The 17177-nt window shown below is 47.3% G+C and overlaps 1 protein-coding gene across 1 annotated transcript in view; it reads right to left on the reverse strand.

The window, feature by feature from the left end:
- Positions 1–17177, reverse strand: part of LOC126516650 (DNA (cytosine-5)-methyltransferase 3C-like) — a 362078-nt gene that overhangs the window by 230450 nt on the left and 114451 nt on the right. Inside the window, exon 7 of the mRNA XM_072285857.1 lies at positions 1432–1496. Coding sequence (XP_072141958.1) covers positions 1432–1496 — 65 coding nt within the window. The remainder of the gene's footprint in view (positions 1–1431; positions 1497–17177) is intronic.

The following is a 17177-nucleotide window of genomic DNA, read 5'->3' on the forward strand; positions in this document are numbered from 1 at the left end:
GTGGACGTGCTGCCAACAGGAATTGAGTGCTTCCACTTGAACCTTATGCGATTCTGCTACCAAATGCTCTCTACACTAGGAAATCAGTTTGCCACGGCCGACACACTCTCGCGCGTACTACCAAGGCAAGCTTCGAGTGTGAATACCATTCTAAAACAGATAATATAAAGCTCTTCGTCAATGAGATCATTCACGCCCTGCCAGATCTCCTGTCAGCACACCTTCACAAACTTCATCAGGACTAAGCTAGCGATGAGGAATGCAACCTGCTCCAAGGGTGCTGCAACAAAGGCTGGCTAATAAGCTCACACGTTTAGGTACACATCAAGAAGTACAGGCAATACCAGAGCGCTCTCAACATCTGTGAAGATCTCCTTCTGAAGTGTATTCAGATCATGGTTCCTGCATTTAGCAATCATCGCATGTTGCAAATTGTTCATGAGGCCATCAAGGAGGGTTCGCTGCAAAGCTCTTGCTAGGGAGTCTATGGCATAAATGCTCGAACTGACGCGCTGGTGATGAACTGCACCAGCTTGTCACGGGTTGGGTGAGCAGCCCCCATGCTCACTACTGAAACTCCAGTAGAGCCTTTGGAGTCGAGTGAAGTTGATCGTATGGTGAGGGCAGTCAAATACCTCCTGGAAAAGGCTGAATATCTGTTCTTGGCCTTCTCCTATCGAGACACTCCATGCATCAATAAAGTAAGCCATGCGCAGCTTCTCTTAGGCTGGTACCTGCGAACACGGGTCCCAAAGACTGAACAATATCTTCTAGTTCGAATTTGCATCCTGTATCTTTCCGCGGCTTCGATGGCGACTACCGGTGAAATTGCCTGAGAACTTTGTGCAAGTATGTGCATAAGAATGTGTCATAAAAGCCCGTTCAAGTAAGTTAAAGAACTATGCATGCAAATCAGTTTCGAAAGTGTAAGCCGCTGGCTTCCAAAGAAAGCCAAAGTTCATGACCAAACTACAAGCACAGAATAGGGTATATTTTGAACAAGAAGACACGCTTTTTATAAATAGTTAGAAAGAATATACAATTTCATAAATTACTGCAAAAAATGCAAACATGCAGCTACAAAAATAACAAGATGCTGTAATCAGCACCACAGACATTCCATAGAAAAATGGCAAAAAAATTGGGGCCAGCACTTCCACGAAATTAGCAGCATGTGTGCTATGTGAAACTAGAAACTTTCAAGCAGGAAACTATACAATTATACACGACACCCAAAAAATTGGTGAAACAAAGCTTTTGATTGTGTCTGTGAAGTGCTTAAGTGTGTCTGGTATAGGTTTAACAAGGTCTCAAATGAATTCTTCTGGATTCGCACACAAAGCATGGGTCTATCTGCAGGGATACGTAATGTAGTTGAATGAAGATGTGTACTTATTTCCAAGAAAGAATATGACAATAATACATGCTCACCTGCTGCAATCCGCATTGTCACAGATGAAGAGCTCCTGGCCACTTCCACAGATTAGGCAATATGCCTGAAATTATTAGTGCTAAGATGAGCTCAGATGCCAGCCAGCAGGAGACACAGTGTAATATTAGAGAGCTTTAGCGTGTCCAGTATGCGGCTAAACACAAGCGGGCTCGGCGTGTTATCCTGATGAGAGGGTTTGCAAATGTGAATGGCCTGTGCGGTGCAGCAACTTGGCGGCGCAGAGCTCTATCAGACAAACACAGAGCTAAAATTTCAGCAACGAAGTGTATTTCCCTTCACGGGTAGTGCAAATAATTGGCAGCGGCATAATCGTGTTGCAGCCGAAAATTAACCCCAGCAGCAAAGTTAAATACACTCGGTTACTACAATATTTGTGTTTGTCTAGTTGAGCTCTGCACCACTAGGTGGCTGCACCGTGCAAGCTCATGTTTGCACCTCCGCCCCTCCAGTGACACACCCAGTCCACCGGTGTTTACCAAGTACAGGACAAGCTAAAAAACACTACTTTCTAATCACATACAGGTCACCATCAGAATCTTTAAATGTTGAATACTAGTTTGAAAACACTGGTGAGAAACCTCTTTAACCAGCGCAGTCACTAAACAATAGTGCCATGACCACCCTAACCACAGGCCGTTCCTATACACAAGGCATAAAAAATCGCAGTTTTGCCCGAAAGGCAAAGCATTGATTGCAATATTGAATCAGTAGACTGCTATACGAAGTTTAGCATATTAGTATTATCGGCCGTATAAACTTGCAAACATTCGTTCACAAACTAAATTACAAAGCACGGTGTCACGTGTGCACCGGTAAACATGAACACATCTCACTCAATGACCGCATAAACTCGCTGTCAAAGCGTTGGAGTGAGTAACCGCGGCAGCAGCAGCGAGCGAATTGACCTTCATGCTCTCTCTCGCTGCGACGCCAACTAAACATCAAAAGCACAGCGCATACAAAGCTACCGGCACTCCACGTCATTTGTCCACATCGCAGATCGCTTTGAAGATGAGGCCCCCACAGGCGGGCACTTTGTCCATGTCATAGATGGCTTGCAAGATACGGTGCCCACGCAGCGCGTGTCTAAACAGCTGCTGCATAAGTAAAACATACCCTCCCTTACCTCCCTCACCTATGCCTCGCGCGCAACAGAAGAAAGTGCGCTTCTGCTCACCTTCCTCCCTCGCGTGCGCGAGATTGGACCGCGATCGTCGGCTGAATCTCCCAAGCTTTCACTCGCACATACAGCGTATGGTGCGCATCAATGGTGTTACGGTGTTTGTACGGCAATGGCAGAAATGCGCTTGGAGTAGATACGATCTTGACCGGGTGAGCTAGGTCTTCACCGCAAGAATCAGGAAATGACGACAAAGGCAGGCATCGTGATTCTTGGGGTGAGGACCCACCTCACCCAGTCGAGATCGTATCAGTTGGTGGCAGCGGTGGCAGCGGTGGAATACTGCACACTTTGTCCTGGCTTTAGCAGAATGGTGAGCTCTTGACTTCCTTTGAGAATTTGCGAGGTTTAGCTCGTGTGTGTTCTAAAACGGCAAATTAGTTTTTGTAAGCACAGGTTCCTGTTGAAGGCTTCCTCACGTCGCATCAGAGTAAGAAAATCCTCGTTCGGGATTGACCATGAATTTAGGCAAACGGAGAAAGCCAGAGTTCTTATTACTGTGTGAAGAGCTGGGAACTGAGGTTGTGAAGAGTTAGAGAAAGGCGCAGCTAATTAGGGCAATTGGCAAGGCAGGCATCGAGAGAATGAAAAGAACGTATTCACTTCATTGGTACATGGTTGCGACTCTACCCGAGTCGCGAGCGGTTACGTTTAACATGCGGGCCAGGACGGCCTTAAATAACCCCTCATGATCTTCTGGTCACCGATTTCTACTAAGAAAGCTTGGGGAACATTTGAAAGTGTCAGTGCGTTTGTCAGGTTGGGAAGTCAACGACCTCTTCTCCTTCGTGTCATCTCCTTTGGGTCTTCCTCTTCGTGTCTGCTGAGGGCATAGAGGTGTGATGCTTTTTCTGGGACGAGGAAAATCATCTCGACATGGGCACACCCGTTTGAATCTTTTGCACACTTGAGAGGTCGAAGTCCAGGCTGATCCTAACGGGCTTTTTTGGGTCGAGGGAAATCATTTCGTCGTGGGAATGCACGCCTGAATGTTTCTCAAACTTGAGAGGTCGATCACAACAGTGTCCATATTATTGCACAATAAAACTGTACATTTGTCAACAAAGGCCTCTAGATTATTCATAATTTCCTCAAATAATGTGCTTATTAGGCAATGTCAGGATGCTAAAAGTGATGTCTATTCGCCAGATTTTTTTATTTTGTATTACAGCTATCCACCGTCTTCAGCAAGAACAATGTGTGCCCATCAATTTGACATTGCTATGGACACTTTGCAAAAGATGCTGTTTTTATGCTTAAAGGGCAACTCGGGCGTTTTTTTAACCATATCAGGATACTGTCATTTTCAAATGGCATTGACAGTCCTGTCACCGGTAGGGTGGTTCAATTTGCTTAGAAATTCATCAATAATAATAAATAACCAATAAATGAGATACCGAAACCGAAACGAGTAGCTGCTTCGTGTGACGTCACAATGAGTCGATGACGTCAAGTTTTACACTACCATAATGTAAACACACAGAAAGCGTGCTAAACACGCAGTACACATGTTGCTAACGCCAAACAAGCAAAGCTGATGATGTCTCTTGATGACACAAGGAACTTTGACAGATTTTCGGAACCAGACAGTGGCAATTTCAGCGACGGTGGCAATGTAGTCCCCGACGTCACAAACACAGGGTGGCCAGTAAAAAGTCATCAGTCAGGAACGCAACCATTCTTTAAAATTAACTTTCAGGAAAACTAAATGACTTCCAGCCATATTGCTTGGCAAAGATAATCAAAATGCAAAAGAGAACGTATATTTTCAAAATTTTCTTAAGATCAGTGGACCTCGAAAAATCACCGGAGTTCGCCTTTACCAAAAATGTTCAAAATCGTTAGTATGGTACATAGCGGAATTACACTCTTTGTTTGGGATTACTCGAGGAGGAAGTAATTATGTACATGAAAAATGAAAATGCATAATGAACTATTATAACTATTATTATAACTATCCTCCCCCAGCATGTAGCACGACCCAAAGCCCTCGGCCAAATCGACAACGTATACTGGTGCAACTCGAGTGCCACACAGCCGGCCAAACAAATCAACAACACTGTTGGCCATGCGCATGTGCAAATTCATGCAGATAGTGACGACCGAGTGAACATAGTGTCCGCTTGGTGGCTCGGTACACTATACAAATGCACACAGAATGTCACAGTTCACTACCAAGTACAGGTTGATTGAAAGTGTAAACGGACAACCCACTGTACATTTTATGCATAGGATGGAAACAAGAAAGTCCACAGATATTTACAACCATGGCAATACAGTAATTGGGAGAAAATTCGTACAGTAACAGAAAGGGCTGTCCCTAGCTATTAAAGGCCCGAGCTCGCTTCCTCAGCACAAAAACATGCTGGGGCAAATATTCACAATGGGGTGAAGCACCCTTGTGCCGTGGCACTCGTTTGAAGATGACTGAGCACATCGTAATGGAATGCCAAGATATTTATGCAGCAGGAACTGCAGGGAACGTCAACATTGTGGGAGTGCTCGGATTCGAAGCGGATGGAAGCAATAATTGGTCAGCAGTCGAGATAAGCAAGAGACGTATGACGAGCATGCGACGTCCCCTCGGGAATAATCTCGGGAATCGGGAGCCAGGCTCGGCGGCCTGCCAAGCTCGTGAGCAACATTGGTCCCCACACCAAATAAACACCGATGAGCACAGCCGCCAGCAGTTGGTTATCGTTCACCACTACCATGTTGTCGAGCATCTCTCTGACAGCGGGCGCCTTGAGCTCCTCCTCGTTCACGAACCCAGGCGGGTCGTGACAAGACATTTAGATTATTGACAAAAAAAACTGGAAAGAGATTGATAACTGGTATGCAGCCGAGGTAAGCAAGAAACGTTGAGTGAGTAATGATGAAAATAAAGCACGAAAGAGCTTGATTTAACCGGGCTCTTTATACGCATAAGTACAATATAGAAGTATGCGTTTTAACAAACAGCGAAAACATGAAGAGAAAGGCAAAATGACAAACTGCAATAGATTTACCAGAGTGTGGCGAAGACAACCATGAGCTTCTGGCGTATCGTCAACTACTTGCTCGAGGATAGAGATCGCATGCTTGGTGCCTGACACTCGATTAACAGACCTGTCTGTGTATCGTTTTGGCTTGTTAATTAAACTGCATTGCATATTTATTTTCTGGAGGTTGCTAGGCTTTCCCCAAACCTGGAACTCCACAGTCAGAAGTTGCCACTAATCATGCCTCATGATGTGATCCAAACACCTCTGCCGGCCTCGCCCACGCTTCTGTGTTGCAGCTCGCTACGTGAACTGGATCCAACAACTTCAGCGGCTCCGACGAAAACGACGCCGAAGATTGGCTCTCATCCTACAGATGTGTGAGTGCACACAAGAAATGGGATGATGCTAATAAGTTAAACAATGCGATCTTCTAGCTCATGGGTGACGCGAACGTGTGGTTCTGCAACCACGAATCTCACCCTCGCACCTTTCATTTCACTCCATTTACTTAAAGACCCCACGAAGGGGTATTACATAAGGGGTGCAATCAGCTTAAAAAATATGAATAACAATGCCAAATTTGTTTATACACAAAAAAGATTATTTAAATTTTCCAATGAATGATGATGCACAGGTGATATCAATGATATATTGGGGAAGGCCATTCTAATCTTTAGCTGCACGTGGGAAGATGGAAGCCGAAAAAGTAACAGTTCAGGCACATGGACGAATAACTTGGGAAGGTTGTGGTTGGTGCGGTGAGAAATCTACGATGCTGGCATGATGTAAAGTACACGATTGAGTGATGAGTAATAGAACTTGTAGTACACTAATAGGGCGGCTATGTAACTGCGAATTGAAAGAGGCAATAAGGCAGATGTAGTTTTCATGGCTGAAACACTGATGTCATAGGAATAAGAACAATGGATAAACCTTGCAGCATAATTTTGGACTGCTTCTAGATAATTTATCAGGTTAAAATGATGCGGGTTCCATATGGTGGATGCAGATTCTAGTTTAGGTCGAATGAGCGACTTGTAAGCAAGCTATTTCACGTGATGTGGGGCAAGGCGAAGATGACGTTTAAGAAATCCCAGTGTTTTGTTAGCCGATGATATCGCGTTAGTGATATGTTGATTCCATGTTAGATCATTAGATAATGTGATGCCTAAGTATTTGAAAGACGATATGAATTCTACGGACTCGTTAGCGATTTTGAATTGAAAGGCATGAATGTTGCGTCCAATTTTAAGATGAGCTTCACGGAAATTTTTGGTCGCCCCATAGTACGAAAGCTTCGTGTGCAGAAAAGTGCTTGCACAACCGTTCCTAGCAGCTCGATAAGAACCTCACCAACTAAATAGAAGGCGTTGTCGACCTTTGTAAGCGCATAACAGAATGGACAACTGGGCTAGTCCGTTTACTTGCACCTTGAAACCGTAAAAGCACACAAAGACGAGAAGAAAGAGAGAACACAAGACGAGACGCTTCGTCGTGTCTTCTCTCTTCCTTCCCGTCTTTGTGCGCTTTTAAAGTTTCAAGATGTATTTAAGCGCGTCAATGCACCAATGACCGAATCCAATAGGAGCCGTCATATATTGAAGAACATCAAAGACGCCTTTCAAATGCTGTTATCGAAAAACCTGCGAACTGTTGTCAAAATCACTGAACTTTGTTAGAGTTACTATGAACTCCGCAGACCATATCTCTTGACTCCGCGTTCTTCCACACAGCATGCTTTGGCTTCGGGCTTAACCGCAGTTTCCGACCACGGCCCCCTGCTCTGCGAGAGCAAGGAGTTCGGTCATGCAGAAGTCGCTCGGCAGCTGTGTCTACGCAATGCCACCACAAGCCTTACGCCATCTTTGACTGCAAACCTGCCGCAGATGATACAGGAACAATGATACCCTGTCCCCGTGCACACCGCCACCGGTACGTACCTGCACCTATAACTTACGCCAAAATTGTAGCACGGACCCTGCCGCCGACGTCCTCGCCACCACTGCCCACAGTACCATCCCGTCCACTTCCTCCCGCGTTTCCCACCAGGTTACAAGCCAACAATGAACCATGGCACACACCCGACAATCGCCATATACGCTTTTATTGTGGCATCCCTGGTCACGTGGCACACTTTCGTCAAGGTCGCTTATGACTTTCCCGAGCAGACCAACCTGCACCCTCCTACGCCCCCCAGGTGCGTTCTTCCTGTCGCTTCCTGATGCACCGCCACTCCTTCCACCCACACTCACCGCTCGCCATCTCCACAACACCACTCGTTTTCCCTCTGCGTCGTTGTCCCACTCCTATAGAATGGGAAAACTAGTCGCCACAGTTCCCGAGGCAAGAACTACGTCTGTGTCGAACAACACAAGGCCTCGCTCTTTTCCGACAAACGTTCCCGAAGCATCTGTAAACGGATTTCTTGGACTTGCATGTGTCGACACAGGAGACGTAGTTTCGGTGATTACAGAACTTTGTCGCACACTCAGAAAATTAATGGCACCCTTGTCTGTACTGTTGCTCCGTACAGCAAGCACACAGAACATTATCCCTGTTGCTGCATGCACTACCAGCATCGCCATTCAATGACACACATAAACAGTAGAGTATCTTGTCTTTTTGCTCATACTTCATCTTGGGATGGGACTTCCTTTACAATCACAAGGTCGTTATTGACTGTTCTCGCACCGAAGTAGAATTTTAATTGCTTCCTGATGCCCAATTAGGTGATGCTGATGATTCTGGCGACAAACTGCTCGTTGCTGATGACACTACGACACCTCTGCACTCACCTGTGATTGCAACTGCCTGCTCGAACTGTGCTACAGATACCACTGTCCTTTTTACATCTTCGCCTGTTTTTATTCATCGACAATGTTCGCTTCCCTTTGCTGTCATTACTATCAATGGGGGCTTCACTCATATGCTCGTCTTCGACGATGCGCCCCTCACTTTGTGTAGCGGCGAGTGCCTTGGACGTTCATCGACTCGGGTGACCATCTTCGACGCACCTCTTGATGGCACCTGCTCAGAGATCAGCTCATTGGCTTGTTGCTCTACTTGCTCCCTATCTACGCCAGACGTCTTAGACAGCTCTGTGAATGCCCTCCCGAGCCTTACACAACGTTCCCAGCTCCTCAACCTAATTCGCAGGTACTCTACATTCTGTTGCCAACAAGCAACTCTGGGCCGGAAATCGACGGTGTATCACGAGATCGATACGAGCACCCAAGCTCCACTGAGCCAGCAACCTTATTGCATATCGTCCACAGAGCGCCGTGTTATTGAAGACCAAGTCAGCCACATGCTTCAGCGCGGAGTTGTTCAACAGTCCCTGGGCATCCCCTGCAGTTCCCTTAAGAAAAAAGATGGATCCGTCCTGTTTTACGTGGACTACCGCCGTCATAATAAGATAACCCATAGAGACGTGTATCCTCTGGCGTACATCGATGACGGTCTCGATTCTTGGCAAGGCGCGGCATACTTTTCGCCGCTTTGCTTGCGTTCTGGCTATTGGCAAGTGCCGATGGCTCCAGCCGATCAGCCAAAAACAGCGTTCACCATACCAGCCGGCCTATATAAATTTAACTGTATGCCATTTGGGCTAAATGGAATCTTTGGACAGTTGTGTGGGCTAAAATGGAAGACATGCCTCTTCTCGTCTTTTCTCCTAACTTCGCCACTTATCTCTGCCATCCCGAGCAAGCCTTGCATTGCTTAACTAATGCAGGGCTCCAACTAAATATGAAGAAATGTCACTTTGGAGTCGACTAACGATACTCGGACATGCGGTTTCCAAAGACAGCATTTTACCTGGCGCTTCGAAGCTTCGCACCGTCACTGATTTCCTGACACCCACGTCCCTGAAGGAACTTCGAAGTTTCATCGAGCTCTGCTCACCCTTTCGTCGTTTCATCAGCAATTTCGCTACTATCATTGCTCCGTTAAACTAACTTCTGCCATACGACACTGGCCTTTCTACCTGGTCCCAAGTTTCTGATGACGCATTTACAACATTGCACCATACACTCACATCGCTGCCCATACTGCACCATTTCGACCCCATGGCTCCCACAGAAGTACACATGAATGCCAGCAGCATAGGGCTTGGTGCTGTACTCGCTCACTGCAAAAGTTGATATGGTGATACATAGCACTCTATGTGAGGCAGACACTAATCAAAGCCGAATCTAATTACTTTGTCACCGAAAAGAAGTGCTTAGCTCTTATCTGGGCCCTTGGAAAATTTCGACCATACCTGCTTTTTCGATGTTGTTACTGATCATCATGCCCTGTCTTGGCTGACAATATTTAAAGACCCATCAGGCTACCTTACCTGCTCAGATCTTTGGTTAAATGACGTCGACATGCGCGTTGTATCGGTCTGGCCGTAAACACACTGACGCAGATGCTCTCTCTCACTCACCCACATCAAGTTACCTGGCTTGTCTTTTCCTCATCGACTAGGTGTTTTTGCCATCAGTGCTCGCCGATTTGGCTGTGGAGCAATGATCCATGGATTGTGGCTCTTTTGGACTGCGAAGTTGTTACTGCGCTTTCAAAGGTGCATCTATCAGTGGGGGAGCTTAGCGAACATCATAGTGGTTACATACATCAAGACAAACAGCGCTTTCCAGAAATGTGGACACGTCTGAGCGCAGTAATGTCATGAAAGAAAATTTTGGGCAGCCTTACATGTGGACATTCATGTGAATAGCAGGAATTTCTCGAGTGCATGAAGTAAAAAGCTTCATATTTTGTGATGCAAGCAGCTAGCATACCCAAGAATCCCAATTGCTTGTGTTTTGCTGGTGACCACGCACAGAGTCTGTTTGTAAAAACACCAGCTGCATCGTAGATGAATATGTTATGGGTAAGAATTGGATACTTCTTTCTGATTAAGTAGAAAGTTGCGTTTCCTGATGAAAAGCAATGTGCACGTAAAAATGAACAAGTAAGACAAGTAATAACAGGTAAGTGAGTATCACAGGTATTGTGATATATGGTTGTGGTGCCAAGAGACGCACGGAAGGCGACGAAGTGGCGTCGAAAACATGGAAGCACGTGCAACGTGGCGCCTGTATCGTTCACAAGGACGACACCTCGCTGCATGTGCGCTCGTAGCGCAGCAAAATGATAAATCAAGAAGAATAAGCAAACGCCGCAAAAGAGCCCGCAGCGAATCAGCATGTCATGTGTGGCTAAAGCAGCCTACAAAAGGCGCAGAGCCATGTTGGCAGGCAGACGGAGCTGAGATGAGGTGTAAGGAAGACGCATTGGTTTGGGTTGGACGTCCACATTCGGGAGGTCAACCACTGCAGGAGAGACCCGTTCAAGCGCCAACACACGAGGGAACCTCAAAAGGACACGTCTTCCACTCCCGTCCCCCAGCAGACAAGTAAGAGTCTACAAGAGCTTGCCTGACGTCTCCGCTCATACGGTTCGTCGAGCAACGCACCACACCAGCTGTCGAAGGGACGCAGTCGAGCACCAACACACGTGAGGATCTCCTAAACACACGGCTTCCGCTCCTGTCCCCAAGCACACCAACCAGAGTCTGCGAGAGCTCGCCTGCCGTTTCCGCTCGTACGGTTTGTCAAGCGACACACTACACCAGCTGTCGGAGGGACCCGGTCAAGTGTCAACGCACATGAGGACCTCCTAACTACACGGCTTCCGCTCCCTTCACCAAGCACACTAACCAGAGTCTATGAGAGCTCGCCTGCCGTCTCTGCTCGTACAGTTCGTCGAGCGACGCAACACCAGCCAAACTGAGTGCACTGAGGTAGTCACTCAGAAAGCTGTGTAAGAATGCTTGGTCTTGCTTGCCCCAATGCCCTGTGCCCTTGTACTTGTATTCTGTATGTTTGAATATATATTCGTGTGCGGTGATTGTTGCCGTTCCTTCCGGCGTCTCCGACTCAAACAATTAGGCCTGCTCCCCAAAACCCCTTGAAACAATGGCATCCGCAATGGAAGCTTTCTTTCTGGTTTATTAAGAAGGTCGGAGCAGCACAGTTAGGGATTGTAGCTGACGGCTGCACGAGAAATGGAAAACGTTACACTCGTTGAGGCCAGTGAGAAACATGGCTTGAAAGGCGCGGAACATAAAGCATGGGCGGAAGAAAAAGCAAGGGTGTGAGAAGAGATAGCACATGCATGGGAAGCCGAGAGCCTTACGCTTGAGTTTGAACGCGAGGCTTTAAACCGGAAGTTGCGCCTTGAAGAGCTTCATGCACAGCGGCCCCTGTCTAATGCAGATGTAGGGGCTGAGACCACACAGATCGAGCTAGAGGCAGAAGTTTCGGATTATAAGCTTTGTCTCAGCTAAACGCAACTACAAGGCTCGCAAGGCTCTAATCACTGTCAGGATTTCATTGTGTTGCCGTTCAATGACTGTTAGTCCCGCCGAGCTCAACAATGGGCTCGGTAGCAATCTTGTTGCTGATCTGCAAGACAGGCGGGCAGATGAAAAGGACAAGTCTTCAGGCGGACTCTCTCCTCGTGAAGTTTTCCATCCTTCTGAGCAGCACACTAATCTGGACTTCAGAGTCCAAAGCACTCAGAATGTGGTTGCAGGCCATAGTTTGCCTGGTGCTAAGGAATGCACTAACATCACTGGGAATGGCTGTAGAGAGAAGAGCATGAAAGCTATTGAGATTTCTGGGACGGTTTCCTCTAGGGAGAAGGAAAAAACTGTAGCCACGTCTGTATCCAGGGCTAGGCAAAAAGTATACTCGGGCAACAAGTATTTGAGATACAGATACAAGATATACTACTGCAATTATTGTACTAATAAACCTTCCCTTTGTATCTTGAGATACTTCGATACATTCGCAAATTTCTTATTTAGATCCAAATAATGTAGCAGCAAGCGGGCATGCACAAAAATGCTTGCTTGGAAATTTCTTAACTCCAATCAACCTTGTTTCATTTGAATGAAATATCTTAGGATCTCAAAATTTTTGTCTTTGTTGTTCAAGGTACAGTATTTTCATTCCGAAATAATTTATTGGGGTTGCTTCAGTTGCTTAACATGAAAGCTCTTTATACGCTTGTGCTGTCGGTTGTTTTTTGCTTGTCGCTGTTGTAATTGATGGCAGTCGCTGCTCTGCTTGCCAACGAGCTAGAGGCTCGCCATCTAATTACAAGAACGTCCATAAGAAGCCTCTGCATGATGGTGCAAATACTGCTGAGTAGTTTTACCTTGTCTGTCAGCGTATTACACAATACTGGATCACCGGACCGGTGTACAGCAGCAACAACGCTGGTAGCGACATATTTTGCGACGCTCCGTGCCTACAGAGAGCACACAAAGCTGTAACGACCTTTCATATACAGTGAAACCTTGTTAAACCGTAGTTGGCTGGAGCTCGGAAAAAGTATGTACTAAACGGTAGTGTTGCTTAACCGAAATAGCATGATATCGCCAACTTGCTTGTCAAAAATGGAACTCAGAGAGAGTGCGATGAAAGGAGAAAAGACATGCAGTATTTATTAAGTTCGCGCAACAAAAGTGTCATTTTCGTTTGATGTCACGGCCTAGTAGTTTGATGCCGCCGCGGCCCGACAGCGGCCTCAAACTTACTGAAGCTGCGAGCCAGCTTTTCAGCCAGCCCTCTCTTCTCAGCAAACACTCGCATGGCAGATTCCTCATTGGCGCTGCATATTCTCCGTGCACGGGTGCGGTAGCGTTGCAGAAGTCGCGGGGCGCCTTTTTCATTGCGAGGTGCTGTTTTTGTCACGACGATTGCATTCATGAGGCTGACGTAAGGCACAGCTTCTGCCATTGTCGGGCCTGAGTCGCCCATGCTGTCGCTTCCCGTGTCGTCCTCATCACTGTCACTAGGTGACACTTCAGCAACAACAGAGGCAACGATGGCGAAAAGTCGAACCTCATAGTCGACATCTCTTCGCGGTCGCAGCAGCGCTGCCGAGCAACTTCGCATTCCAAATGCCACACATGCCTAATGCCTAATGCCTAATGCCACGCATGCCACACATTCCAAATGCCTAAGATACATGTATCTTTGATACTGCCTAGCACTGTCTGTATCTTGCCCGGAAAGCCTACAGGCCAATAGTGTTTTCTGAAAGTCCCTGGCTTCAGAAATCGACAACGGTCATGTGTACCATTTGAAACATTCCGTGAGAACAATGAAAAAGAATCTTGAGCTCCTACAGTTCACAATTCAATGTCATCAGAAAGCATACACTCGCGAGACCGGTGACGATCGGCGCTTCTTGCAGAGACAGGCGCTTCAGCGTCAGCCCATATGGTGTGTCAATGCCCACCAAAAATTTGTAAGGTACCAGACAAGTGTGGGTTTTCTGGGGCGTTGTGTCATAAAGCTTAAGCTAATCTTAAGCAAACGCATTTACGCTGCCGTGTGTCCGTGCTTTGCAGAGTGACTTGAGCTCATTAAGAGATGTTTTGATGCCATACAACTGTATTCTCTTCTCACTAGAAAAAAAAAAGGTGCATAGTTACAAGGATGCCAACTACCAACTATATTCTAAAAGAAGTTTCAGAATTACTTCTGTGTTGCATACGTTATAAACACTGTTTCTACAATCTCCCATGGTTTTAGAGCCTTTTATTATGACCTCTGTGACATTTCAACAACAATTGAGCGATATCTTGCAAATCATCATTAGGAAGCCTTAGTTTAAAGACTGTGAGTGATCTTTGTGTGCAGGTGAACGAATGTCATGTGGACGCTTCACGAAAAGTGTTTGGTGCCCTGAGCACTTCTTGAAACGGGGGCTAATGTGATGAAATGCCAAGAGACGCCTGGACGACGATGAAGTGGCGTCGAAAACATGGAAGCAGGCGCAACACGGCGCCTGCATCGTTCCCAACAATGACGACACCTCGCTGCACGAGCACTCGAGGCGCAGAAAATGATAAATGAACTGTACGAGCGCACGAGCTCAGAGGATAAGCTACACCATGTGTACCTCTCCTTGGAAGATGCCGCGAGGACTTGGTTGGAGAACCAGGAGTCCGCCCTTACAACATAGGACCAGTTCCGCAGTAACTTGCTGAGAACCTTCACGAGCGTTGTCCAAAAAGAAAGGGCCAAAGTACTGCTGGAAACCTGAGGGCAACTACAAAATGAGACCATCACCACCTTCACGGAAGAGATGACCCGTCTTTTCCGGCACGTCTACCCGGAAATGTCCGAGGAGAAAAAAAGTCCACATCTTGATGCGAGGTGTAAAGCAACAACTTTTGCCGGACTCATCTGCAACCCACTAAAGAGCATAGTCGAGTTTTATACAGAGGCATCGACGATTGAGAAAACTCTGGAAATGTGTACTAGGTAATATAATCGCAAAATGCCCAAGCTGCAGTGCGCTATCCAAGGAGTGGGTTCCGACGACCTACAAGAGACCATCAGGGCCACAGTCCGTGAAGAACTTGACAAGATCTTGGCTTCGTTGCAGCCTCAATTGGCCTCAATCGCCAACATCATAAAAGAAGAGGTTCAGCGATCGCTAGGAGTTCCTGAGGTTGAACCGCAATCACTGCAATCCCAGCTGGAAGCGATGGCGCACAACGCCATCAAGGTCCCCCTCCGCGACCGCGCCAGGCCCCTGTAACGCCGCAATTCCGTCGTCCACCGCCGCCACCAGTACACCTGCCCGTCGCCCAGCGCAGCTACGTGAGGAAGATGGACATTTGCCAAGCCCCCGATGATCACACGCTGTGCTATCACTGCAGAGAAGCCAGCCATATGTACCGCCAATTCCCATACCGCACTTGGAAATGAAAGGGTTCACCAAAAGTGTGCCGCGTCCACAGCTTGGGGAGCGCTCACGTGACATCGTCGACTACCTCGCCGCCACTCAGTGGAGTTCTCGATGACCGTCCCGTTCGCCCTCACCAGGCCGCTACCTGTCGGCGCAACACCAATCATACAATGACCCAGCTCGGGGCCACTCTGCCAGCGCATATCCGGAATCTAAGAGCCACAACTGATAGAGGTGCGGTTGCTGTTTGTCGAACAGACGAAGATCCTCTGCCGCACCTTCCTGAACTAACACAGCGCAATCATCGACCTGAAGAAGTCAATAATGCTGCTGGAAGATCAAGCGATACTGACGGAGACCTCTCATAGTCACCACGCCTTGAGTGTGCTTGAAGATCAACTGAGCATCCCGCCTCGCTCCAGAATTGTTATTTCCGTAGGCACCAAAACACCAACAGACGTAGAAGGGGTCATCGAGGGCGACTAACGTCTACTGCTCGACCGTAAAATTTGCGTCGCAAGAGGGATTGCTCGATTGCACGGAGGGAAAGCGGAAGTGATGCTAACCAACTTCAGCCAGGAGTTCAAGCGCATCAGCAAGGGCACGACAATCGCGTACATCGAGAAACTGTGGAAACCAGCAATGCGTTTGTCCTCTCGGATTCTGGCAAATCTAACCCGACGACCATAGTTCCCGAACCAGACTTCGACATACATCCAAGTATCCCAATGAGTAAGCAGCAACAACTCAGAAGTCTTCTCCGACGATACAAAGACTGCTTTTCAACGTCATCGAGGATTCGACAAACACCAGTCACAAAGCATCACATAATAACCGAAGGGTGCGCTCGACCACTCCGCCAGAGCCCTCATGGAGTTTCGACGCGAGAACGCGAAGCTATAAGACAAGTCGACGAAATGCTGCGATGACATCATCCAACTGTCGCAAAGCCTGTAGGCATCTCCTGTTGTCTTGGAAAAGAAAAAGGACGGAAGCCTACGTTTCTGCGTCGATTATCGTCGACTGAACAAGATCACAAAGAAGGATGTATACCCGCTACCACGGATAGACGACGCATTAGATCGGCTCTGCAACGCAAAATACTTCTCGTTGATGGATCTCAAGCATGGCTACTGGCGAATAGAAATCGACGAGAGAGATCGCGAAAAGTCTGCCTTCATCACGCCAGACGGCCTCTACGAGTTCAAGGTCATGCCATTCGGGCTGTGCTCGGCCCCTGCAACGTTCCAGCGAATGATGGACAGTGTGTTAACAGGATTGAAGTGGCAGACCTGTCTTGTTTACTTGGATGACGTCGTCATCTTTGCCGGAAATTTCGATGACCACCTTAGGCGGCTTGCGACAGTAATAGAGGCCATCAAGTTATCAGGGCTCACTCTGAAGCCGTAAAAGTGCCGCTTCGCTTACGATGAGCTTCTTTCTGTTCCTTGGCCACATCATCAGCAAATCTGGAGTTTGGCCCGACCCGCAGAAGAGAGCTGCCATCGGAAAGTTCCCGCAGCCCTTCGACAAGAAGGCAGTGCATAAATTCCTTGGCATGTATGCCTACTACAAGCGCTTTGTCAAGGACTTTTCACACATCACTGAGCCACTGATCAATCTAACTAAATGTGATGTCGAGTTCAAGTGGCAAACACCTCAGGCTGATGCATTTCAAGAACTCAAACAATGCATGCAGTCGCCACCGGTACTTGCGCACTGCGACAAGGGCGCCGATACCGAAATCCACACTGATGCCAGTAGCCTAGGCCTCGGTGCCATCTTAGTCCAGAGGGAAAAC

The sequence above is a fragment of the Dermacentor andersoni genome, chromosome 1 (assembly GCF_023375885.2).
Source record: "Dermacentor andersoni chromosome 1, qqDerAnde1_hic_scaffold, whole genome shotgun sequence".
NCBI classification, from domain to species: Eukaryota; Metazoa; Arthropoda; class Arachnida; order Ixodida; family Ixodidae; genus Dermacentor; species Dermacentor andersoni.